Source organism: Podarcis muralis, chromosome 13 (assembly GCF_964188315.1).
Source record: "Podarcis muralis chromosome 13, rPodMur119.hap1.1, whole genome shotgun sequence".
Taxonomy (NCBI): domain Eukaryota; kingdom Metazoa; phylum Chordata; class Lepidosauria; order Squamata; family Lacertidae; genus Podarcis; species Podarcis muralis.
The window spans coordinates 54,086,465-54,113,632 of record NC_135667.1 but is presented as its reverse complement, the minus strand read 5'-3'; the positions used below and the strand labels follow the sequence as shown (position 1 = coordinate 54,113,632).

The 27,168-nt window shown below is 43.7% G+C and overlaps 1 protein-coding gene across 1 annotated transcript; it reads right to left on the bottom strand.

The window, feature by feature from the left end:
* On the bottom strand, nt 1-27,168 carry INO80C (INO80 complex subunit C). Its single transcript, XM_028703034.2, has 5 exons — nt 26,912-27,168; nt 15,441-15,551; nt 13,524-13,635; nt 8,127-8,194; nt 1-233 (listed from the first exon to the last, which is right to left on the bottom strand). Exons 1-5 carry the CDS (start codon nt 27,119-27,121, stop codon nt 102-104), a joined length of 633 nt encoding a protein of 210 aa, XP_028558867.2. The 5' UTR covers nt 27,122-27,168; the 3' UTR covers nt 1-101.

Below are 27,168 nucleotides of genomic sequence, written 5' to 3'. Positions count from 1 at the left end.
ATCAATAATTATAATTCATATTTTATTTCGAAGAACTTTGACCTATTATATACACACAAATGCACAGTGATTCCCAAGGCTTTGGCTTTTGTTTCCTCTTCTCAGGGAACCACAGTTGATGCTTTCCTTAGAGTGAGGTAACCCATAACAACATCAGAAGGAAGCATCCGAATGTAGGCAAACTCCTCAATGGTACTAAATCTCAGTTTGCTCTGTGGGTCAGTGTAGTTTGCCTAAAAGAAGAACACACACAAACATCTGAGCTGAAAATTGTGAAAACACACACACTTTTAATACAGGTGAAAATATGCTAGTCACACCATAATGAATTAAAGCAAAGGTCCAACTAAACTAGCATTCTAGCCCCAGCCACTTCTCCCTCTGAAATATACAATCGGGGCACTATGGACATGGTTCTCCCCCGTTGTTTGCCCGAAAAAGGCATATTGTCTCCTTAATAAAATGATGGCGATATTCTTGAATATATTTTTGCAACTTTAGCACAGCTTTTGAAATCATAATTATTTCAAGATCACAAAACACGATGTAAAGAGCAAAAGGAAATGACTGGTCACCATAGTGTTGCTCATCCAGATTCCTAGCAGTTAAAGAGTTCTTTATGTGGTTTAGTTGTGAAATATTAATTTCCACCAAAAGCTAAAGAAACAAACACTGTTAAGAGTGAACCCAAATAACTGCATTTCTGTGATCTCCTCTGAAAGAGAACTTTAGAGAACTATGTCAATAAATAACATATAAACGGGCAAGATATTTAATTGTATTATGTAAGGCAGGTTACGCCAACAAATGGATGGGCAGTCAGAAGAACTAGGTCTGACAATGTACACCTACAAGCTTACTTTCTGAATGCTCATCAGCATTTCTTTCTCACAGCTAACCTGCAGAGCTAGATTCCTGAATAAACATACTTCATCGGATTATCTAACACAGGGGTAGGCAACCTAAGGCCCGGCAGCCGGATGCGGCCCAATCGCCTTCTCAATCCAGTCCGCAGAGGGTCCGGGAATCAGCATGTTTTTACATGAGTAGAATGTGTCCTTTTCTTTAAAATGCATCTCTGGGTTATTTGTGAGGCATAGGAATTCATTCATTGCCCCCCCCCCCAAATATATACCGTATTTTTCGCTCTATAACACGCACCTGACCATAACACGCACATCGTTTTTAGAGGAGTAAAACAAGGGAAAAAACATTCTGAATGAAACAGTGGATGTATCATTTTTGTGCTTCATGCTGTGGCCACAGACATGTGATCTGATGGTGAATTTGGGGTGACCCAATGCAAAAATCCTGAGAATCCCTGTGGATCCATGCTTTGTAACCACGTTTTTGCACCATTGCAGCCCCAGGCAACAGTGGGTGCGTGATTTTGGGGGGGCAGGCTGTAGCCATGGACATGCTATGTGATCTGATGGTGAATTTGGGGTGATCCAATGCAAAGATCCTGAGGATCCATGTGGATCCATGCTTTGTAACCACATTTTTGTACCATTGCAGCCCCAGGCAACAGTGGGTGCGTGATTTGGGGGGGGGCAGGCTGTAGCCATGGACATGCTATGTGATCTGATGGTGAATTTGGGGTGACCCAATGCAAAGATCCTGAGGATCCATGTGGATCCATGCTTTTTAACCACATTTTAAGTGGGGAGGGAAGGAAAAACACAGAAGGGACAAGGAGCATGAGAGGGGTGTGCAGAGAAGCAGCTGGCTAAGAATGCAGGAGAGGGGTATAACGGGAGGGAGGAAAGGAAGGCAAAAGTTTTCCCCCACCCAAGCACCCAAGCCAGCCAGCTCTCTCTCTCTCTCTCTCTCTCTTCCACCTGCATGTTTTCAGCAGCACCGGAGCACAGAGAGGAAGGAACAGAGAGGAAGGAACGACACTCTGTTTTCCCCTCTGCTTGCCTGGAGGGGAGGGGCTTTCCCTGCTCTTTGTTCCGTTTGAGCAAACACAGCAACGAAACAGAGGAGGGTGGGCAGTAAGACCCTGAGGCAGAATGCAGGAAAGCAGCCGCTTCCTCTTTTCAGGTTTCCCTTCTCCGAGACACACGCGATTTGATTTTTGCCTCCACTCGCCCCAGTCGGCTCCAGGGACCACACATTCGCTCAATAACACGCACAGACGTTTCCCCTTCCTTTTTAGGAGAAAAAATCTGCGTGTTATAGAGGGGAAAATATGGTATATAGTCCGGCCCCCCACAAGGTCTGAGGGATGGTGGACTGGCCCATGGCTGAAAAAGGTTGCTGACCCCTGGTCTAAGAGCAACATTCAGCGAGTGCCAGCAAGCTACCCTGGGTGGGTAAGCACTGGAGAACCACATGTAGGCTGCCTTGGGTTTCATGATGGAAGAAAGGTAGGATTATAAATGTAAGAAAATAAAATAAAGATACAAGAACTGGTATTCAGAAGGTCTATTTCTTCTGGGGATGGAGGTTCCATTTAGCAGCCTGAAAACCTGACACAAGACTTTAAGCTTAGTTGTGGGCTATAAAATTCAATGAAATTGATTGGCTGTAGACTCCAGATAGACAAAATAAGTACTTCCTCAGATAGTATATAATTAACAATGGAATTTAGGCAGTTTTTAAAGGGGACTGAACAAATTCATGGAAGAAGACGGATCTCTCAATGGCTATTATAGTCTTGTGTCCAGTTTTCCGTCAGTGGTGTGAGAGGAGGCAAATCAACCCAGAATATAACTTTGTGATTTGAGTGTTATGCCCGGTGGAGTTCCTGATTCTTTCTGGAGAAATATTTAGACACTGATGGATGCCTAGAGAGATATTCCAGCAGCAATATTTTCTATTTAAAACTATCTGTCCAGATATATTTACTACTGCAATGCAAAAACTGTGTGGCCTTAACTTATCTTCAATTCATATTCTTCATCTTAGGAAATAAGACACTGAGACACTGCTGCATACCAGCAATAACTGCAATGGGGTTATATAAATTACATTGGAATATATAAATTTCACTCCCAAATTATACAATAAGTTAGATAAAGTAACACTGTACTTTGATGAGAAAAAGTCTTACACTTCTGTAAGCTTAGGGTGAAGACCACAGACAGAGCTGAGCTATATATAATTATCTTTGTTGCTATAGCAACAGGGCTGGTTTGTCTTCAGAAGGAGGCAGATGTTTGAGCACTTAATTCTCCCCACCTCCAGCGTTGAATGAAATTTCTGTTGCATTAATATGACCAGGGGCTCATCTTTTAAATTTCAAGAGAAATCTAAAAAGTGCAAATGCAGCCCCTAAATGAAACTCTTGTTTTAATATGATGGCTGCAGAATGACAATATTAAAAAATGATGACATGCTGAGGCAAAAGCTAATACTTTGCATGATCCACCCCTTTCGATTTAGGAAGCCCACTCAGGGGTGGGCCCATTGCAATGGACGTTGCTTTTCTAGAGTAGCCCTTGAACACTATAGATGGGGGCTCCCATCAGCTCCTCTACACGCTTCTGGCAGAAGGGCTACTCAACATCCTTCTTGAGAACTGCCTGTGCAGTGAAGTTCTGGAAAGTAGCAGAGCGGATGGACACCTTTATGCAAGGAGCAAAAGTAACAGCTGGACATGCTGCAAACGAAGCTGCCTTAAACTGTGTCAGATGCAGGGCCGTCTTACCCATAGATGCTAGTGGTGCGGGGCGCCAAGTTCTGGAGGGCGCCAGCTGAGGGTCCGTGGAACACCGGACGAGCTCGCTGAGTGTGCGTGTGCCGCTCCCGCTGAGCGTTGGCTTGGTTTCCTCCCTTTTAGCCTGTAGGCACTGAATTCTAAAGGCTAAAAACCGAGGCAACACTCGGCGGGAGCAGCGCACTAACCCTCGCTCACTTGGTGCAGACCCGCTTGGTCGGTGTGCTTGCTCACCCAGCAGGCATGCGCGGCACCCCTCCTGCTGGCCATTTTCGAGCCAGGCATCAGGTGCTACAGATCTCCACGGGGCCGGCTCCCCTGGCCCGCTCGCCGCCCTTGCCCACCTCCGCCATGCCACGCCGAAGCAGCGCCGCACCCGGAGCCTCTGCATGCCGTGGCCATTGTGGCACGAAGTGGCCAGCTAAGCCGCATCCAGCCCCTGCCTCTTCCCCGCTGGAGGAGCCGCCCTCCAGCTGCTGCCCACCTCCTCCAGCCTGCAAAGCTGGGCACTGTCCCATCCCAAAAGGCTTCCTCCACCGCTGCTGGTGTTCCCTCCCTAAAAAAAGGTTGACATATGCTTAAGACGTCCCTGGTCAGATGGGCCACTGGTCCCTCTAGCCCAGCCCTGTCTTCTCTGCCAGCTCTCCAACTTCTCAGGCTAGAGTCTTTCCCAGTTCTGCTCCTGGAGGGACCAAACCAGAGATCCCCACATGCAGATCATGTGGCAGTGCAGGATCCCCTCCTCTGCATGCCCCGTTTCCAAATGCCGGTTTAAAAATTACAAACAGCATCTGGATGAAAATGTTCATTGCCTTCTCCATTTTAATGATCAAGACTCCTGGAGTGCCTGGAGGCGGTTGGAGGATGGATGGCGGCTAACAGATTGAGGTTGAATCCTGACAAGACAGAAGTACTGTTTTTGGGGGACAGGGAGCGGGTTGGTGTGGGGGATTCCCTGGTCTTGAATGGGGTAACTGTGCCCCTGAAGGACCAGGTGTGCAGCCTGGGAGTCATTTTGGACTCACAGCTGTCCATGGAGGCGCAGGTTAACTCTGTGTCCAGGGCAGCTGTCTACCAGCTCCACCTGGTACACAGGCTAAGACCCTACCTGCCCGCGAACTGTCTCGCCAGAGTGGTGCATGCTCTTGTTATCTCACGCTTGGACTACTGCAACGTGCTCTATGAGGGGCTACCTTTGAAGGTGACCCGGAAACTGCAATTAATCCAGAATGCGGCAGCTAGACTGGTGACTGGGAGTGGCCGCCGGGACCACATAACACCGGTTCTGAGACATCTGCATTGGCTCCCAGTACGTTTCCGAGCATGATTCAAAGTGTTGGTGCTGACCTTTAAAGCCCTAAACGGCCTCGGTCTAGTATACCTGAAGGAGCGTCTCCACCCCCATCGTTCAGCCCGGACACTGAGATCCAGCGCCGAGGGCCTTCTGGCGGTTCCCTCATTGCAAGAAGTGAGGCTACAGGGAACCAGACAGAGGGCCTTCTCGGTAGTGGCGCCCGCCCTGTGGAACGCCCTCCCATCAGATGTCAAAGAGATAAATAATTACCTGACATTTAGAATACATCTTAAGGCAGCCCTGTTCAGGGAAGTTTTTAATATGTAACGCTGTACTGTTTTTAACACTGATTGGGGGCTGCCCAGAGTGGCTGGGGAAACTCAGCCAGATGGGCGGGGTATACATAATAAATTGTTGTTGTTGTTGTTGTTGTTGTTGTTATTATTACAGAATTATGCAACCCCAGCTTCAACCAGGACAAGTGAGGATGCCACTGTGAAGACAAGGAGCATCTTAGATTTTTACATTATCCCTTTTGCACCGTACATTAGGAAGTAATTGCAAAGTCGAATTTAGGGCTTCCTTTGAAGATCTCTAGCTGTTTTTTTAAAAACACCACCACCACCACCCACTAATCCAGTTATCTAAATGAAACAGGTGATGCTGAGAGCGCTTATTGGAGGCAAGGGGATTCTTCCACCCACAACAATATAGGCAGTGCTACAAGGTAGGCTTAGAAGGTAAAAGGAAAAACTCCCTAGAAAATTAAAAAGAGCCAAAATGGAACAAAAAGCAAACATTCCTTTTGCTGTAGGGTGTTTTTGGTAATCTCTGTGTTACTTCGTGTGGCAGACATTCAGACAAAATGACAGACAGTGTGAGCTTTCTGAAGGTAAACCAGAAGTCTGTCTACCCCACAGGCTTGAATTACAGGTAGACATTTTTTTAGTAAATGTAATAAAATAAAGGTATTTCTTGATACCTTTATTTTATTGCATTTACTAAATAAAAGTCTATCCTGACTTATACCCCCAAAAGATTCAAGATGGCTTTACCTATGGTCACATATTTTTTCCTCATTTACCCATAACTCTGTTTTCATACCTTTCTTCTGTTGTTTTTCTGTCTGCTTTTAGCTCTTAAGCTCCTTGAGGTATGGGTGTGTCCTCTCAATTTTCCATAAAGTACACAACACCATATAGCTACAAAAAAATTATGTATGTGTCTGAATACTCGTTTCCTAAGCTTTCCCCAAAAAAGAACTGGAAAACTGAACCTCTTAAAGAATGACTTGCAGACTATGTCTAAAAATGTACAATTAAAGAGTCCTAGGAAACTGCACTTTACTAAGTGCACATAATTAGCACCCGGGTGGCGCTGTGATCTAAACCACAGAGCCTAGGGCTTGCCTATCAGAAGGTCGGTGGTTCAAATCCCCGCAACGGGGTGAGCTCCTGTTGCTCAGTCCCAGCTCCTGCCAACCTAACAGTTCAAAAGCACGTGAAAGTGCAAGTAGATTAATAGGTACCACTCTGGCAGGAAGGTAAACAGCATTTCTGTGCGCTGCTCTGGTTCGCTAGAAGCGGCTTAGTCATGCTGGCCACATGACCCAGCAAAACTGTCTGCAGACAAACACCAGTTCCCTCGGCCAGTAAAGCGAGATGAGCGCCGCAACCCCAGAGTCGTTCACGACTGGACTTAACTGGCAAGGGTCCTTTACTTTTTTAACCCTTAGAAAGCACTCCATGAAAGTAGCTCAAATTGGTTCGTTTCTGGCAACTGTCCTTTTAAACTTCCCAGTTTCCAAACAGCCAGAAAAAAGACATAAGGTGTGTTTACACCTGCAACAGTTTCCTTAGTGAAACAGGACTCATCCAATTCAAGGGAGGGGCTGAACTGTTCTCCTAGGTAGGCCTGAATTTGGCCTGAACCTACAAAGGCAGGTCTCAAAAGGCTACCAGAGGCCCCTTCCCGCTGTGTGACGTCAAAGGTGGGCAGAACCTGGTGCCTGTGGTCACCAGCTTTGCTCCTGGATATGAATGGGGGTGTTTAAGGGAGGGATTGATCTTTATCAAGGACAAGACTGCCAGAATCGCCACTGACATTGGTTGCAACTCTAATAAATTTTGCTTGAGCTTCCTTTTTTCTCCACCTATGCAGTCCTTTCAGGGCCATCTTAAGTATATCCAGTGCTGTGGTGCAAAGGTCCCTCCGGTGCCCCTCCCCGAGTTGCCGACCTTTTTACGGCGCTGCCGGCAGCTTTGCGGGGCTGGAGGAGGCGGGCAGCAGCTGGAGGGTGGCTCCTATGCCGGGGAAGAGGCGGAGGCTGGGCACAGCGCCTCCTGGCATCAGCTCGTCGCCTTTGTCCGCCTCGCTGAGCGGTGCCCAGCCTCTGCCTCTTCCCTGGCGCCCTCCAGAACTTGGCACCTTGGTGCCCCGTGCCAATTGCCTCTATGGGTAAGACGCCCCTGAGTCCTTTCTCTTCATCATATCTTTTGAAATTGTGAGTCTAAGGGCAGGAACTGTCTTAGAACTGATTTTTGTAAGCCATCATGAAAGCATAAAGGGCAGGATTTAAATGCTGAAAATAAATAAATATGAAACTAAATTATCCCACATTTACATGAAACTAATTATCTTCTGTAAGCCACCTGGGGGAAGGGTTTTACTCTGAAAGGAACTAAATAGGAGTTAAATAAAAGATCATAGGCCCTACTGTCTTGAGGCAAATTGTTAAATATGTGTTTTATTGTACAGCCAGAGTAGTTTTTTCTTTAAGCTTTCCACCTGCAGAGAATGCAAGTGTGTTGCAGAGAGCACTGGGGCATGTTTTAGGGTAAATAATCAGTTCCTAAAAATACTAGCCAGACTGGCTGGACCTCACCATTGTTCTGGGTGAACTGACAGTGTGTGCCATACAGCCCAGCCAATGCTGTCCTTTGGTTATACTTTGAAGAAGATTTGCAGTGACAGGTTGGTTTTTCCAAGAGGTTTGTCTGCCTTTACAATTCTCCCAATTGAGGATAAGTGTCCAAAAGTACTACAGGGTTCCCCAGAACAGGGAGAACTTGTTACTGCTATTTAGGACCATCCCTCTGTGCAGGAGTTTGAATAAGGACAGAGTAAGACCAAAGCCAATCTAATAAATACGAAAAGAAAAATACTTACAGGAAGTCCTGAAATATCAGAGTATTTCTTGGCTGGTTTAAAGGAAGGAGGAGCATCTATGCTGAAATCTGGAGGTGTGCCAGAAAGAGAGAAAGAAACATTCAATTCCTTGTTTAACCTCTTTTTGGAAAGCAGTTCTTAATTTACAAATTCTTGGTCCTGAGGCCTGACTAGAATCATTCCATCAATTTGACTTGAGTCCTGTTTCCAGTCCCTGAGAATCCACACCCTTAATCGAGAGAGAGGCTAGTGGCAGTGATGGCAGGACATTGTTCACATGCAGAGCACACTAGCTTTGTCAGCTTGAATGCATTTGCAGAAAGCATTAATCCCTACTAAGCCTTGGGCTTGCCGATCGGAAGGTCGGCGGTTCGAATCCCTGCGACGGGGTGAGCTCCCGTTGCTCGGTCCCAACTCCTGCCAACCTAGCAGTTCGAAAGCACACCAAAAAGTGTAAGTAGATAAGTAGGTACTGCTTCAGCGGGAAGGTAAACGGCGTTTCCATGCCCTGCTCTGGTTCGCCAGAACTGACCACATGACCCAGAAAAACTGTCTGCGGAAAACGTCGGCTCCCTTGGCTAGTAAAGCGAGATGAGCACTGCAACCCCAGAGTCGTTCGCAACTGGACTTAACTGTCAGGGGTCCTTTACCTTTTTTTAAGCATGGAAGAGTCAGGTTGCGTTGCCTAGTGAAACAATGTGAAGCACACCACTAGCAAGTACTAAACCAAATTACATGCTGACATTACTCAAATTATTGTCTTAAATAGTGGTTTCACCAATTTTGCTCCAGATGTGGCATCACAGACTACATGGTGCCTCTTTTAAAATCCCCACACAAACTTTCTCTTTCACTCCCACATCTAGCACATACTTATTTGCAGCTTCAAATACTTCATGGTGTTGCCTCTCAGCCTTATCTCTCCACCCACACAAACTGATGTATCGCTGCCCAGGACCTTTGCGCTCCAGCTCCATCCCCAGTCATCCAAAGTTCTTAGGATGCAATCTTATACCCATTAACTTATAAATAAGCCTCACTCCATTCTATGAGACTTCTGAGTAGAAACATATAGGACTGATCACGCAATCTCTCAAATGACCACCTTTTCTCCCTTGTGCCTGGAACTCCCAATTACATTAAGTTACCTGTTTTTCTTCCTTCAAACCTCCATAAACCCTACCTTTTCCATTAAGACTTTGGCTTATTCCCTTACTTCTAATCTACCTAAGTGTGTGTCACTGAACCAAACATATTCTTTCACTGTTTACCCTTCTTTTTACCATTGCATCCCCTGCATCAAATTTTAGATTGTAAGCTGTGAAGCAGGAATCTGTCTTTTTGTTACTTAAAAAAAAAAGATTAGTATGCACATTTATGGTGCTCAATGACTAATACAAAATGCTAATTATAAATAGCAAGAGAGAAAGATAAAAACAAAGATCCCAATTCAGCAGTAAAAAGGTAAAGGTAAAGGACCCCTGACAGTTAAGTCCAGTTGCGAACGACTCTGGGGTTGCGGCGCTCATCTCGCTTTACTGGTCGAGAGAGCCGACGTTTGTCCGCAGACAGTTTTTCCGGGTCATGTGGCCAGCATGACTAAGCCGCTTCTGGCGAAACCAGAGCAGCGCACGGAAACACCGTTTACCTTCCTGCCAGAGCGGTCCCTATTTATCTCCTTGCACTGCCATGCTTTTGAACTGCTAGGTTGGCAGGTGCTGGGACCGAGCAACGGGAGCTCATTCCATCGCGGGGATTTGAACCGCCTACCTTCTGATCAGCAAACCCAAGAGGCTCAGTGGTTTAGACCACAGCGCCACCCATGTGGGCAATTAGTTATGCACAATGACCTGTGACCTCGGATGTTGATATGCATCTCTAGTCACATTGAAAGATGCAGCCAATAGGGTCAATAGGACATTCGACATAGAAGGGAAATGTATGTGCCTTTCTACCAACTATTGGTGCAGATCTCTGTTGCTAGATTAGAGGAACAGTTTAGTCTCCAGATCTGAAAGTGGAACCTAAATGTGGCTGGGAGAAATTGCTATTATATATTGCAAATACAGCGTGTTCGAAAAGTAACCATACACCTAAAAAGGTAAAGGTACCCCTGCCCGTACGGGCCAGTCTTGACAGACTCTAGGGTTGTGCGCCCATCTCACTCAAGAGGCCGGGGGCCAGCGCTGTCCGGAGACACTTCCGGGTCACGTGGCCAGCGTGACAAAGCTGCATCTGGCGAGCCAGAGCCGCACACGGAAACGCCGTTTACCTTCCCGCTAGTAAGCGGTCCCTATTTATCTACTTGCACCCGGGAGTGCTTTCGAACTGCTAGGTTGGCAGGCGCTGGGACCGAACAACGGGAGCGCACTCCGCCGCGGGGATTCGAACCGCCGACCTTTCGATCGGCAAGCCCTAAGCGCTGAGGCTTTTACCCACAGCGCCACCCGCGTCCTCAACCATACACCTAGATGTATAGTTACTTTTTGAACACCCTGTAGCTTGCAGGTTCATCAGCATTATATATGAAAAACACAGCCTTTGGCATATGCCTCTCATATTATAAGACCACAAACATTGCTCAAGACTAATATAATCCAGGGTGCGTGGAGAGAGCATACACTAACCTTTTAAATCAGATAAATCTTTAAGCGTGTACCACTTTCAGCCTGGTCAATGACCTAGAAAATTGTGTGAATGCTTAAATGAGGAGTTGGAAATTCCTAGTCACTGGAGCTGCTTGGGGAGTAATAGCAAACACTGCCACAAGCAAACATTTCTACAGGCAAAGTGCTTTAAAATATCCTCAATTTCAGCATATATTCACCACAAAGCTATTTTGTGTCTTTGTAGCTCGCTTCCTCTCAGGTGATTTCAGTACAGATTTTATGGCTGAAGCATTTCCAAGTTAGCAGATCAGCTTCTTTTTATGTATGGCATGAATATCTTCTGAAAAATACTCTCGAGCAGATGTTTTTACACCCTTCAACTGTTTGCTTTCTAACCACCTTTCTAATATATGCAAATTTATTTCTGAAACCAGAGAATGCAGTAGAAATAGCATCATCAGCAGGTTGCCAGCTACAAGGCACTAGGAACACACCAGGCTAAGGCCAGCATGCTGAAAAACACTTAGCGGCACATTTATTTCTGCGCAAAGAATTAAAGTCTAATAAAAGTGTCAGCCTTCTACTGCCACTTTCCTTTAATCCTAATTAAGTGGCTGCAAAAAATATTAAAGGGGCTACGTTTTACACTGGGAGTTAGTGGAGATGTTACTGTCCCCATGGGGAAGTGGCCACTCCCGCAGGACTAATCCTCTCCACTGCCACATGCAGTAACTCACCGCATGAGTTGGAACCATCATCATGTTGTGAGTTACTCTGCAGCCATAACATCCAGTCCAGCTATAAGTCTGAGTGTGTCTGACAAAGAATAGGGTGCTATACATTTGTAAATAAAACAAATATAACAATCCAGAGGCATAGAATTACATCCAAAGTAAGACGCTAGCTCAAATAACCTCCTGACCAAAGTTGTATCAGCACTGCATGGTTTCCAGCTACAGTCCTTTTTGCTTGCATTTTCTTAGCACATTTCTTAGCCCATGTTCTGAACATAGATCAAGGGAAGGTGCTTTATACCAAATCCAGTTAGTTCAAAACTGTCCACACTTACTTACAGCACTTCTCTGGGGTTTCAGCCAGGAAATATTTCCTATCTCTCCTGGAAGGTGCCAAAGACTGAACCCGGAACCCTCTACATCTAAGTCAGATGGTCTACAACAGAGCAATGGCTCTACTATGAGAAACACACATTTTCTTTCTTTTCTTTTCTTATGTCTATATGCTTTAGGTTACACCAAGTTAATTGGGAAGTCTTGCAAGAAATCTTAGGGTTGGGTTGGCTGTTACCACTCTAGTTCAGTGGTGTTTCTAGGAAGTCTGGGGGTCACTGACTGCTTATCAGGGATTTCTTGACCAGAGAAGATTGTCTGCCATCATCAGTCTTGTAAAATGTAGTTTTCTGAGAATACCAGCCACACCATGAAATGCACAGCCTCTAGGGAATATGAGAATGTGCTTCTGAGATTCCATAGGCTCAATAGGTCTCCTATGAATTGAGTGTGCACCCTAGAACACAAACCAGAATATTCTGTGATTCTTCAGAGTTCCTTGGTGGAAAAATAAATGTGGAAAGGGTTCCATGATGGCAAGAAGCCTGAAAGTCAGTGCCCTACATTGATTTTTTTAAAAAGTTTGCACTATCAAGGTACTGCTGAGAAGTATGGGCACCAGCACACTAGAGGCTTGCCAAAATGCTGCAACTGAAATGTGCACACCACCTCATTGTTAATTCAAAGAATCTCTTCACACAAAGTTGTTAGGCTGAAAACTCAAGGTGTATGGTTTGCAAAACTTAATTTCTTGAGAATATGCATTCTTAAATTAGATCAAGGTTACACAATTCCCATATTCTGTTTCCTATAGCAGCCAGCCAGTTGCCTGTGGAAGTGTCAGGGAACTGCCATCGGAAGGACAGGAGGTGGAAGGGCTCACTGAGGTTGAGAGAGACTTAGCAGCTGAAGAGGGAACCAGCAGGGGGAGAGAAGGAGCTCCAAGGGAAAGTGAGTCGGAGGAATGGCTCAGAGACACTTCCAGCGAAAACAGTGGGGAGGTTTCAAGACCTCCTATAGGGACACCCACTCCTCGCCGGAAACTGTCGCGCCGAGAGTCCAGAAGACGTGTTTCCGTTAAGGAGCTTTTATGCTGGAAGAGATTCCGTAAGCGCCCACTTTCGGATTCTGCTAGCGACTGACGGAGCCATGCTTGAGGGGCTCCGTCGTAGGCAGAGGTTTGCGGATTTGATCAAACTCTGAGGGACTAGGATTTTACGCACAAGCAGCTCATCATCCCATCACAGGAAGTTAACTAGATAGCCATGACAATGATGTTATCTTGTTATCTGTCCTTAGTATTTTGCTATTACAGCTAGTAGAGAATGGATCTATTGACAACTATGAAAGACTGAATATTTTTTTAAAGGTGCCAATTGTGTTATATGCAGACTGAATTCACACAGGAACTCAGTAGGACTTACTTCTGAGTAGACATGCACAGGATGGCACTGTAACACACACAGAGAAAGCAGTGGATAGTCCCAAGTGAACCGGTGCTATTTGAATTCACATTTCTCAACCTTTGCAGATAATTTATACCCCAGTCCCATGTCATTTCATTCATGTGCCTTTCCTTTTTAGGGTGAAAAATGCCCACCTGATCTTTAATTGCATAGGTAAACTTGGTCACAATCTATCTCATGCAGAGAAAACAATTTAGGTGTATTTTCAAGAAAGCTGTTATTTATAAATACATGGAAAGCATCTAAGCAGCTTACAGCTTGGATCATTGAGTTGCCATGGCAATGCCCTTTCTGATGCGAGGATTTGTTTCAGGTTCTTCCAGGTTCTGCTCTTCTTGCCAGCTGCAGCTCCACCAATGCCAGAGTGCTGGAATGGTTAAACGTGGGTTTACAAACAAATGCACTATTAATACATTCAAAGTAGCATTTCCTTGCGGGACTGAATTGCTACTAAAATCGTTCCATCCATTTATCTGAAGTTAGGCAGAAAATGAACAACATTTGTTTAGCAGCAACCAACAGGAGGACATTTTGACCTGTACCGAAACTAGTGTGCTTGGAAAAAAATGAATAAAATGGAGAAATAGACTTTTAATGAGGAAAGTTTTATGGAAACGTTATTTTTCTTCAAATAAAGGAAGCCTGAGTAAAATCCCGTGGGTGGTATTCAATGCTAGTCCTACTAGATCCATTGAAGTTAACAGACATGATGACTAATTGAGGTTCAGTAATTTCAATGGATCTGATAAGGACTTAGTTGAATACTATCCAGTGTTGTTAATGCAGCAGTGTGCTATTGGTAAGAACAGTCTTGCATTTTCAGTTTTTAGACCTGGGACCTATTCCTAGGCACAACCTACAACATTGCCCCCCCCCTTTTAATTTTTTTTACCATACATGTCCATCTAAAATTAATTAATGTAACTAGCAAAAATTGCAGAGTGTAGACATGGGGCGGCCTGGTTTTGGGCAACCCGATTTCCACCACATGCCAGGGAGGCCAATGACTCAAGGTCAGGAATGGACATGGGCTAGCAAGCTAACTTTCTTTCAGAGCAGTCCCAAGGAAATCAATGGACTTAAATTGGCCATGAGCGTTAATTTCAGTGGGTCTACTCTGAGTAAAGGTTAGTCGAATAAAACCCCATGTTAATAAAAACAAGAAACAAGTGGTTTATATAGGCTCTTTTGGGCAGTGCTGCATTCTCCTTGAAGAATCAGGTTCACAGTTTGGAGTGCTCCTGGATCTGGGTATGAAAGTGTACCCACTTTTCCATAACTTGGGTTGGTGTAACCAACTCTGTCTATTCCTGGTGAAAGTGGTTCAAGCAGAGCTCACAAATGCCTTAGCTATATCAAGTCTGGATTACTGTAACAAAGACTTTGTGAACTCTCCTTTGAAAAGTTTTTGGAATTTTCTCACCTGATGCAAAAGCCTGTTTTCAAGAGTCCACGAGTCCATAATTGGACAGGTTTTGCTGGCTTCTGCTCTTTGAGAGGTCAATTCAAACTGCTAGTTATTACTTTTGAAGCCCCAAATGGATGAAACTTGGATACAGTCTACTCCCACATGACTCTGCCAACTCATTCAGGCTAGGTTGGTGCAGGGGTCAGCAAACTTTTTTGGGAGGGGGCTGGTTCGCCGTCCCCCAGACCTTGTGGCAGGCTGGACTGTGCACACGTGCACACACACGGTGGAGGGATCTTCTCCCACAGGTCAGATCCTGAGAGCAACTGGGCCTGATCCGGCCCGCAGACCGTAGTCTGCCGACCCCTAGGTTGGTGGGTATGGTAGAAAAGGCCTTCTTTGTTGTGGCACCCAGCCTATTCAACTCCCTGCCTTGGAGATCCAGCTAGCCCTGGTGGCATTCAGGTATCAGGTAAAAGCAGCTTGTTTCAGCATTTATTTGCTATGACCAGCTCTTGAATTTTAAAAATAAACAAACAAATAAATAAATGGAGGAAAGAAGAAAAACAGCAACCAAAAAAGGAGGAGAGAACAAGAAAAAGTAGTGTGGCAAAGGGGAGGGGGGGGGGACGTTGGGCATATACATTTAAGTGGGCCCTATGTTGCAGGTTTGGGCAAAATATACAGTATGCCTCATATCTGGAAAGTTTCAAGACTAGCGTCATGGTGGATAAAATATTAAGCGTGTATAACTATATACTTACGACGAAGCTTGGAGACTTAAAAGGCAATGGTTTTATAGATGTTTCTACTGGCCCTGTACTGGGATCTGTGGTCACAGTTTTGTTTTCAGTCACTGTCTCTGCACTGGTATTCTGGGGGGAAAAAGATTTGTCAGGTTTGAGAAGGAAACACACAAGTGAGCAAAAATGTGACTTCACAGCTCCCCAGCCCACAACGCCCATTTACCTGTTGTAGGTTCTGCTCACAAGCCACTTACACTGGTCTGCTTGTTGTGACTAATATTGACCCAATTTATGTGCAGAAATACAGAAATACATAATTTGTGGACCATCAAATTTACAGAGACAGCGCAAGTCAAGTGTTGGGGGGAAAGTGAGCACGGCTAGAGCGTTTCAAAATATGGAGTGAAATTCAGTGCTTTCATTCTAGAGCAATGGAGATGTCTACCAGTGCAAGAGGAAGAGAGGCAATTTTCTCTTACTCCCTCTTGTCTCTGCAGCCCACACTATTCCCAAAGGTCCCCCAACCCTCTGGGACAGATTTCGGGAGGGTGGCTGCAATGGGAAAGGGGAATTGACATATCCATTTCCATTTCTCCTAGTGGATACCTCTGCTGGAGCAAAAATAAATCCACAGACAGATTGGCCGCACTGAATTCTACCAATTGTGCTTCAGAGTTCTTGAGGCTAAGGCAGAAACAATCATGGTTAATTTTTAAAAAAATTAAAAGCCTTAAGAAATTCAGGAGATTCTACTGGAAGGAAAGCAGGTGGGGAGGGCAAACTACCTGCTGCTTCAGCAGAGGTTCTCAAAGGGTGTGACAGGAGACAATGGCAAGTGTGGCAGGAAGATTAAAGGACAACCACAGAAGGGTAGAGTTGGAAGGGACCCATAGGATCATCTAGTCCAACCCCCTGCAATGCAGGAATTTCAGCTAAAGCATCCACGACAGATGACCATCCAACCTCTGCTTAAAAACCTCCAAGGAAGGAGAGCCCAGAACCTCCTGAGGGAGACTGTTCCAACGTTGAACAGCTCTTAATGTCAGAAAGTTTCGTCGGAATCTCCTTTCTTGTAACTTGAAGCCACTGGTTCGAGTCGTACCCGACAGAGCAGGAGAAAGCAAGCTTGCTCCGTTTTCTATGTGACAGCCCAGCCATGCCGGCCTTGCTCCCTCGTCCTCGGCTTCTCACAGATTGGCTGGAGAAGTCAGGCGCAAACAAGGCAACAATAAATCTTTGCTTGATCGCAACTGGATGGTTCTGAGGCGCGGAATGCACTTGGCACCAGGTTAGTTTGGGAGGCTGGTTTACATAGAACAGTGGTGTCCAAACTTTTTCCAAAGAGGGCCAGATTTGATGAAGTGAAGGGCCATGAGAGCTGACCAAAGGGCCAACCCAAGTTGTTAACCTTTTTTTAGGATCGAAGTTTTTGAGCTTTTTTTATGATTTTACCCCAAAGTTGTTGAGCTAGTTGAGCTTTTTTTAGGGTTGGAGTTGTTGAATTTTTTTTTAGGATTGATGTTGTTGACATATTTTTAGGATTTTACCCCAGGAAATAAACTGCCACAGGGGCTGGATTAAACCGACCAGTGGACAGGATTAGGCCCCCAAAGCAGACTTTGGACATGCCTGACATAGAAGGATGCCTGAGAAGGGCTAGGATGTACAGGAAGATGGGGCTTCTCACAGACCTTTAATAATTGTACAGAATAAAAAAAATATCGCCAGCCTTTCTGAGCCTTACATGACCAATAGCATTCACTTGCTATGGTCTCTATCTCTGCCCCGCTCTTGTGTCTTCAATGCACCCAATATACAGAATTAAGCAGGCGAAGCTTTTCCTGCCACAGAAATACAACTAAAACCTAGATGAAAGTTCTATAATTTGTTCAAAATATATTAATTTGTAAATCATGTTAAATGATGTGCCAAGTGCTTGCCAGCTATCCTTTGCCAGAACACTGGAAAGTGGAACAGGCTTACGCCTTATTAATCAGCTGGACAGAATACTACCTGCACGTTGCTTCCTTAAATTTTACTTCTCTGGAAGTAAACTGGTTACTCATCCTTTTCATAATGAAACCTGAAAAGTGACAGAAGGGCTTGAAATATTTCTATGGGGGCTAAGTACCCATCCTGCTGTCTTCGGGTGACAACCCTAATGAAGTCCAAGTACAGTTAGTTACTGAGAAAGACGTTTTATTAAAATCAGTTTAACATTGTTTTTTGAAGGAGCTTTCCAAAGAACAACAATCTAAGTCTCTGTTGCTGAAAGGGCTCTGCCATCTCAGGACCCATTTATACAATCCACAACTGAGCCAAGAACAGTCTAGCTTCACTTTGAATTTGGAATTCTGGAAAGCGACAAGGCGCATTGTGTATATTCTTGTGCTAGTGGAACCAAAATTAAGAATTCCAGACTTCACAAAGCTTCTTTGAGTCTTGGTTTTAATTAGGGCTGTATTATATAACATGGAAATGAGGAAGTGCCCATTTATCAGCTCTAGGTTCCAGAGTACACACTGGCAACCTAAATTCTCTCTCTCTCTCTGAGTCTGCCACAGCACATGTGAAATTGCTGGTCTTCAAACCAAGATATGTCCCTCAGATCAGCCTTCATGTTTGAGGACTGGAAATAGCCAATGTAACACTATTTTTTTAACAGGGATCCAGAGGAGGATCCTGAAAATTACAAGCCGGTTTGCTTAACATCTGTTCTAGGAAAACTGGTGGCAAGTATAAAGATAAAATAACCAAGCATGAAGAACAAGCCTTGATGAAGCAGAGCCAGTATGGCTTCTGTGACACAAACCTATTTGAATTCTTATTACCCTAACGGACACTAAGATCTCTATAGCCATGTTACATTATGAAGCAGAATCCTGCTCAGTCTTTATTATGTTTCAGGCCTCAATAACCAAAACCTTGGCATATGTTGTTGTTGTTTAGTCATTTAGCCGTGTCCGACTCTTCGTGACCCCATGGACCAGAGCACACCAGGCCCACCTGTCTTCCACTGCCTCCTGCAGTTTGGTCAAACTCATGCTGGTAGCTTCGAGAACACTGTCCAACCATCTCATCTTCTGTCGTCCCCTTCTCCTTGTGCCCTCCATCTTTCCCAACATCAGGGTCTTTTCCAGGGAGTCTTCTCTTCTCATGAGGTGGCCAAAGTATTGGAGCCTCAGCTTCACGATCTGTCCTTCCAGTGAGCACTCAGGGCTGATTTCCTTAAGAATGGATGGGTTTGATCTTCTTGCAGTCCATGGGACTCTCAAGAGTCTCCTCCAGCACCATAATTCAAAAGCATCAATTCTTCGGCGATCAGCCTTCTTTATGGTCCAGCTCTCACTTCCATACATCACTACTGGGAAAACCATAGCTTTAACTATACGGACCTTTGTCGGCAAGGTGATGTCTCTGCTTTTTAAGATGCTGTCAAGGTTTGTCATTGCTTTTCTCTGAAGAAGCAGGCGTCTTTTAATTTCGTGACTGCTGTCACCATCTGCAGTGATCATGGAGCCCAAGAAAGTAAAATCTCTCACTGCCTCCATTTCTTCCCCTAAAACCTTGGCATAAACTCAGAAATAATGCCAGAGTCCAAAGGGACCTACTCTCAACTTATTAAATGTGTATAAAACTGTTCACAAGGAACACAGCCTAAGTAATCAAATTATACCCTTTAGATCACATTTTCTGAATCACAAGCTTCATTTGAGAACTTCAGCTACCAAAAATGTTTTAGCAAGTACCCTTATCCTGAATTAATTTACTTGGAAATAAATCCATTGATCTCAATAGTATTTTGAAGAAAGCATGTTTAGGATCAAAGCTAAAATTGTCTGTAAAAGCTTTTGTTTTTTTCTTCTGTTGTATTACTTACTCAGAGCAGGCTTGCAAGAGAATGGAGAAGTATCCTTGCCCAGCAATCCCCATTTCCCTTTTTAATGGCAGGCAATCTAGCAAATCACAAAGTGTGAGTGCTGTATGGTTTCACTCAAAATGTTTACAGGCCATTTAATGTACTGAAAGGTTTTATACGTAAGAGGCCTGTAATCCAGCCATTGTGATTATTTAGTTTGGCCCCCGGCAGCCCTACTAAATTTTAATCAAAGTATTAGAAGATTGTCCACTTTCATTCATAAAAAAGAAAAAAAAATCAGGTTGTAAAAACCCCATTCAGTATCACACACACAATCAGAAAGAGAAGTAAACATGTTAAAAGATGCTGTTGAGAGCAACATCCAAGATTAGGACACGAACCAGGACTTTTGGGGGTCAGTATTCTACTTTTTTTTTTACATATATATAATTTTTATTAAATTTACAAATTTTACATTTCAAATTAAACATTTTTTACTATACCACACATTCATTTACTTTCCTCCCTCCCCTTTCAGGGTTCATTTAATTATCCACCATTCCTGCATATTTTGATATATCCATCTAATTCAAAATAATGCTTTAAAATAATAGCAGTTCAAAATAGTTTGAAACTAGCTGGTCCAAGAAGGACTGTTTAGTGTTTTATGCATCCAACTGGACCACTTCTGATAAAGTGACAGGTAGCTTTCCTATGTTCTCTGTAGTGCATTCTGACAGCAAAGAATAACTTCATGGAGTCTTGATTAAAAAGCAAAGCCCTCTTAGTAGTGATGTGAGGTGAGAATATTCTCCGGAGAATATTCTCTGTTACAAAATTCTCCAGAGAATATTCTCCACAAACTGTAAATTCTGTATCGTCTACACAGCTGCTTTAAATGCAGACACCTCATTAATCAAGAATATGCTTGAGAATATTCTCCAAAAGATTATTCTCGAGAATTTAACATCACTGCCTCTTAGGTTGCATCACTAAATTACCTTCAAATGGTTATCTTTTTAAAGTTTGTGCTTTGAGAGCCAAAATACTGAAATATAAGAAATACTAGTAGATTTAGCCACATCAGTGGTAGAATAAAGTTGTCTCAAGCAAGCTCTATAAACTGCGTGTGTGTGTGTACTTGAGCGCAACATTTTGAATGGCTCAAGCGTACTAACAAAGATGGTAACATTTCCATTAAGCTCCTGGAGGAAACAGATGCGGTCAGTTTGTGACACAGGAAGTTTCACTACACTGGCAGGGCTCTTCTTGGCCTCCTTTTAAGTATATAGCTGAACTTTGGAAAACTTTTGTTTCATAGCACAACACTTGGCTGAACTTTATTTATTTATTTATACATACAAGTGATGTTCAGAGTTTTAGAAGGGTTATCTTAGGTCATGTTAAAGGCATACTGAAGAATATGTTTATTACTGCAAATTTTTTAACATCCACAACCTGGAAATTCCCAAACCTCCAGCGCAGAAACAGTGGTTGCATAATTATGGAGTTTTAGCTATGCACTCAACCCTGACACTACCATTGTTCAGGAGTCAACAGCGAAAGCGTCCAGGCTCTTCTAGTCATTTTTGTATTGGCGCCATTGCAATTGAAACACAAGAATGTGGTCAGATACTTGATTCTGTTTGCCCTACTCCAAACAATGTCCATCTTGGCTAGTATAGACATTCTGGGAGGAAATTCTGGCCTGCTTTCTGCTGATCTTTATTCCACAACCTGGTGCTCTCCAGATATTTTGGACAATCCCCATCATCCCTGACCATTGGGCCATGCTGGCTGGAGCTTATAGGAATTGTAGTCCAAAACATCTGGAGAGGACCAGGTGCTGCTGCTGCAAAAACAACAGCAACAATGTTTCCTTAGGGAGGGCATTGTTCTCGTTCAGGCTTCCTCAGACTCGGCCCTCGATGTTATGAGACTACAGTTCCCATCATCCCTGACCACTGGTCCTGCTAGCTAGGGATCATGGGAGTTGTAGGCCAAAAACATCTGGAGGGCCAAGTTTGAGGAAGCCTATTCTAGTTTGTCCGAAAGAAGCAAATCTAGAATCTTGAGAATCTGAGGCTTTTTACACTTCGGGAAATAAAAATAAAGCCCTCCTCCTCCCCTTTTAAATCCCTAAAGCAACATAATGGGGAAAGTTCTATAATCTGTTCTTGATTGGTTCCAAGGCAGGGGTAATCCAAAGGCAAAGTAAATAGGAGGCAGTTCTTTGCAATTTGCCAGGACAGCCTTTTTCAAACTGAATATGCAACAAATCCTCTTTGGGGTAGCACAAATCCTCTTGGGGGTAGAAGACTGTTCATTTTTAGATTGCATTCCTATTTATAAAGTTGTTGCTGCCTTCGTTGTTCAGAAATCTGTAACGTGCAACAACTTAATCCAGGAGCTGATAGGGAGACTACACACACATCTTTAACAGTTTCCACAAACAAGAATTGAAGCAGGTGGAGTTTATCCGATGAAATCTGGAAACAGGTGTCTGGAAGCAGTTTGGGGCTAGATGTTGGCAAACAAGCTGAAACTTAATCCAGATAAACTGGATGTGTCCTGGGTTGGGAAAACTGCTGGTATGAATGGATATTTGTCTCTGGTTTTCGGTGGGATTGCATTCTCCCCGAGGAGATGGGTACACAATCTGGGAAGCTTCCTGGACTCAGTGTTGTCCGTAGATGTTCAGGCCATGTAGGTGGCCAGGAACACTTTTTACCCATTCAGTTGCAGATGGCAAGTCAGGCTATCTGAGGAAAACTTGTGAGACATGTTTGATTAAACCCAGACTAAATACATGAGTCTGACCAAACTGCGGGAGGCAGTGGAAGATAGGGGTGCCTAGCATGCTCTGGTCCATGGGGTCACGAAGAGTCGGACACAACTAAACGACTAAACAACAACAAAATTATTCTAACTTCCTTCTTAGGCAAATACACATGGCCCCATCACTGCTAGCCTTCAAGTGGTCCATGGACACTTTTATTTCAGTTTTATTGTTGTTTTAAAAAATATTGCTCCTGTTTTCAATTAGTTGGGTTGATGGGTTATTTTATTGTTTGTAACATTTTGTAAACTACCTTGTGAGGACAGTGTCTTAAATATTTTAAATTAAATATCATGCAAGTTCATTCTTTTGAAGAATTATTAAATGTACTGAAACCTTTCCACCTGGTAATCTTAAGAACAAAATATACCCTGTATAGAAGATCAGAGGCATCTGGATAAGGGAGCCTATTTTGTGACACTTGAACACACACACAAACACACAATTTCATGAAGAAATATTTGTTTCTTGATAGGCTACTAAAAACAAAAGCCAAGGAAGAACAATACAGCAGTTGTTTTGTCATGGGTAAACTAATTTTTTTGGACTAAAGAGTTCTTGGTTCAGATTCTCACATCAGCCATGAAACTCACTTTGGGTCAGTCACTATCTCTTAGCTGAACATATCTAACATGCAGAGCTGCTAACTTTATTACCAGCCTTGGCTCCTATGCTTTCAACAAAGTAGCTTATTTTGTAGAAATTAGTAGGCTATAATACTTCGCTCCATGCTTCATCTGCTGATTTCTACAGATTCAGAATATCTTGCATGGAATGGGCCAAGACTTTTTTCCCTGTTCAATAAGTAATGCTATCCATGGTATTGTGATTATAACATGGCATTATTCTTGAGATCCTTAGTGGAAGAGCTGGATATGGAAGACCGGTGGTATGGAACCTGAGGCTTGCCACACATTGATAATACTCTAACTGTGAGGGATGATGGGAGTTAGAGTCCAGCAAAATCTGGAGGATAACAGTCATTTAAAAATGAGCAACAAAAACCAAAAATGACTAATTAGTTTCATTATTTCATAACTACAAATCACAATTTCCTATTTCATCTAAATATTCAGATGAAATGGAAAAAAGGCATTTTGTTCCACACTGCAACTTGGAAGCTTTAAATCTCACCACAAACTCGTGAGAGTGAGAGTAGGGCCCCAAAGCTGCCATGGCGTAGCTTCCTGCAACATCTGAATGTGGCCACTGGATCAGTAATCTTTCAAGAACTTAAGAAGAGCCTGTTGAATCAGCCCAAGGACCAGCATTCTGTTCTCACAGTGGCCAACTGGATCATAGAAAAACTTTTCATAACAATAACAATAACAACAATAACAACAACAATTTATTATTTCTACCCCGTCCATCTGGGCGGCTTTCAACAGAACATTAAAAACAGAATAAAACGTCAAACGTTAAAAACTTCCCTAAACAGGGCTGCCTTCAGATGCCTTCTAAAAGTCTATCTATTTCATAAACTTCTATCATGTCACCTCTTATGTTTTACTAAAACTAAAAAGTCCTGAATGTTGAAACCTGCCAGGAAAAAAGGGGAGGTATAAATAAATAACCTTTCCTCATATGGGAGTTGATCATTTTGGGTGCCCTTTTTGAACCTTTCCCAAGTCTACAATATCCTTTTCGAGGAGAGATGACCAGAATGGTACAGACTATTACACTGTGGTTGCACCATATATCTGTAGAATGGCATTATAATATCAGCTGTTTCATTTTTAGTCCTTACCCTAATGATCCGTAGAATGGAATCTGCCTTTTTCACAGCTGCCACCCACTGGGTCGACATCTTCACTGAAGTATCCACTATGACCTCAAGTTCTCACTCCTGGTTAGTCCGCACCAGTTCAGACCCCGTGAGCAGATATGTGATAATAAGAACGTGCACCATCACATTAGACTTGACTACATTGAACTATATTTACTATTTTGGTGCCCATTCCATCAGTTCGGAGAGGTCCTTTTGGAGCTCTTCACAAACTCTTGGCCCAGAGCAATTCAGTGTCCTGAGCAAACTTGGCTACCACATTGCTGATTCCTAACTCTAGATCATTTAGAGAACTGTCCATTTATTCCTACTCTCTGCTTCTGCTTCCTGCTTCTTAACTAATTCCTGATACCCAAGATGTCCTCTCTTATTTAAAGATTGCTAGGCTCACTCAGGAATCTTTTTACAGATAGGTAGCCGTGTTGGTCTGCCATAGTCAAAACAAAAAAAATTCCTTCCAGTAGCACCTTAAAGACCAACTAAGTTAGTTCTTGGTATGAGCTTTCGTGTGCATGCACACTTCTTTGGTGAGGTACCTTGTTGAAAGCTTTTTGAACACCCAAGTCCACTATGTCAACTGGATTACTTCTACTGTAATTATATATTTGTTGGCACACTCAGAGAACTCTAACAGGGTTGGGTGGCAAGACTTGCCTTTGCAGAAGCCATGCTGGCTCTGCTTCAGCAAGGCTTGTTCTTCTACATGCTTGGCTATTTTATATTTATATTTAACACTGTTTTCCATCACTTCTCTAGGACAGATGTTAAGCTAATCGACCTGTAATTTCCAGGATCCTCCCCGGATCCCTTTTTAAAATTAGATTTACAATGACTATTCCAGTCCTCAGGTACGTAGGCTGCTCTGAGGGAAATTTACATATTTTTGTTCAAAGAGCAGCAATTTCACATTTGACTTCTTTGAGAACTCTCAGGTGGATGCTATCTGGACTCAGTGATTTGTCAGATTTTCTTTCGTTTAATATTAGGCCTAGAATTTTGTCCCATCATCACCACTATGTGCCTCAGTTCCTCAGGTTCCCTTCCTGCAAAAGTTAGTTCCGGCACTGGGATCTGCCCTACATATTCCATTGTGAAGACAGATGCAAATAATTTGTTAGCATCTCTGCAATCTCCTTGTCCTCCTTTAGCACACATTTCACGCTGTTGTCATCTAACGGTCCCTCATTAGATTATCTCCTGCCACTAATGTATTTAAAGAAGTTCTTGTTGGTGGTCTTAATGTTTCCCGCAATGTGCTTTAGCCACTTTCATGGATTGACTGAGCTGGTGCAATAGAATGGAATACTTACAAACATGACAGAAAGGTAGTTGAAAAACGGAGATTTGGGGAAGAGTGCAGAGAAAACCACTAAGACAGTTTCTTTCCAGTCAGTATAGGAACCAGGTGATTATTTGACCACAAGCTTCTAGCTCACTATGAGAGTAGTAGAATTGTACCAGATCTCTTCAGTACAGTGGAACTTCTACTCACAACCACAATCTGTTCCGGAGGCCTGTCCTTATGGTGAAATGGGTCACTGGTAGAAGCGCTGTTGTGCACAGGTGCATTTGGCGGCAGCAGCTTCTGTGCATGCGTGAATCGCGGCAAACCCGGTATTTACCACGGTCGCGAATTGGAACGGGCCTAAGTAGAGCAGGACGTAGGTAGAAGTTCTACTGTATTCCCTAATTGGGTGTCTGGTTTATTTGTTCAATCCCAAGGTACAGTCAAAAACCATTTTGTGTAGGGGTTCTGGCCCTCGCACGAGCCCCACGTTTTCAGGTCACTTCCAGGTTCAGTGCCATACGCACATGCACAACTGTGCATCATTCAGACATGTGTTAATTGTTTGTTGCCTGTACTTGCATGCAACATGGATATGCTTGCTTTTCCTCAGGGGTTGGTAGAAGCATATTCAATGCTTACACCCAAAGCCAACAAAACTGAGTAAATCTTACACATATTTACACACACAATACAACCCAAATCTCACAAAAAACCACTTGCTGCTGTTGCCCTAATTTTTGAACTACAAACATTCCCATTTGCTGTTCAATGTCACAAGTTGGAAATATATCTGCATAAATATACACATAACTGTACAATAATAATAGTGATTATGCCACTTAAGAAGGATTAAAACAGTCAGATACGTATCTTCATAAATAAACTCAGAAGTGTGTTGTAATAATAGTGAAAGATAATGCCACACACAAGAAATAAAACAATTTGTTTCAGCCCAGCTATGGCAGCAATGTGTTGAATACAACACAAGGAGGATTTCGTGTACATTCCATCAAACTCTCGTTGAAACTTTCAGGCGCCTTTATCTCCACTTCCACACACACAGAAAACTTGCTACTATTTTTTCTTGAAATTATTGTTTTGCCTTTTTTTAAACTGCTTTGATTTTTTTTTAAAAAAAATCAAGCAGTGTATAAATTTTACGAAATAATAATAAAAAACTTCCGCTCCCAAATTTTATGCATACAGTATTTGTCCGGAAGAAAGATCCATTTCAATTCAACTGTGTTTTACCACCAAAGAGGACTGCAGAACACATGAAAAGCTTGGAAATAAACGGAGAGGAAGCGCACTGTATCATTTGTGAAATATACGTATATATATATATATATATATATATATATATATATGTGTGTGTGTGTGTGTACACACACACACACACACACACACACACACATATGAATATATATATATACACACACACACACACACACATGCATACACACACACACACACACACACACACACACACACACAGATATATGAATATATATATATACACACACACACACACACATGCATACATACGCACACACACACACACACACACACACACACACACATACATTCATATACCGTATATATAGCTCTAATGCTATCGTTCCAAGAGGGGGGCGGGGAAAGAGGCGTGTCTTCTCCTCCTCCGCCCCTCCCTTTCGGGCGCAAACCCGCGCAGGCGCACTTCCGCGCCCGTCAGTACCTGAGGGCAGCTCCCGCCTCCTCCGACGCCAACGGTCGCCAGTCGCTGCTTCTTCTTCGCGGAGCTGCCGTTCCCCGGGCTGGAGGGGCGCTTCTTGCCGCGCGGGGCGGCGGCTCCTGCCCCTGGCCCAGGAGGGGCGGCCGGAGAGGGCGCAGGGGGCGTCGGGGCGGCCGGCGGGGAGGAAGCGGCAGCGGGGGCCGGAGCCGCCATTGCGGCGAACGCCTCCTCAGGATGAGCTTCCTCTCCCCCCCTCCCCC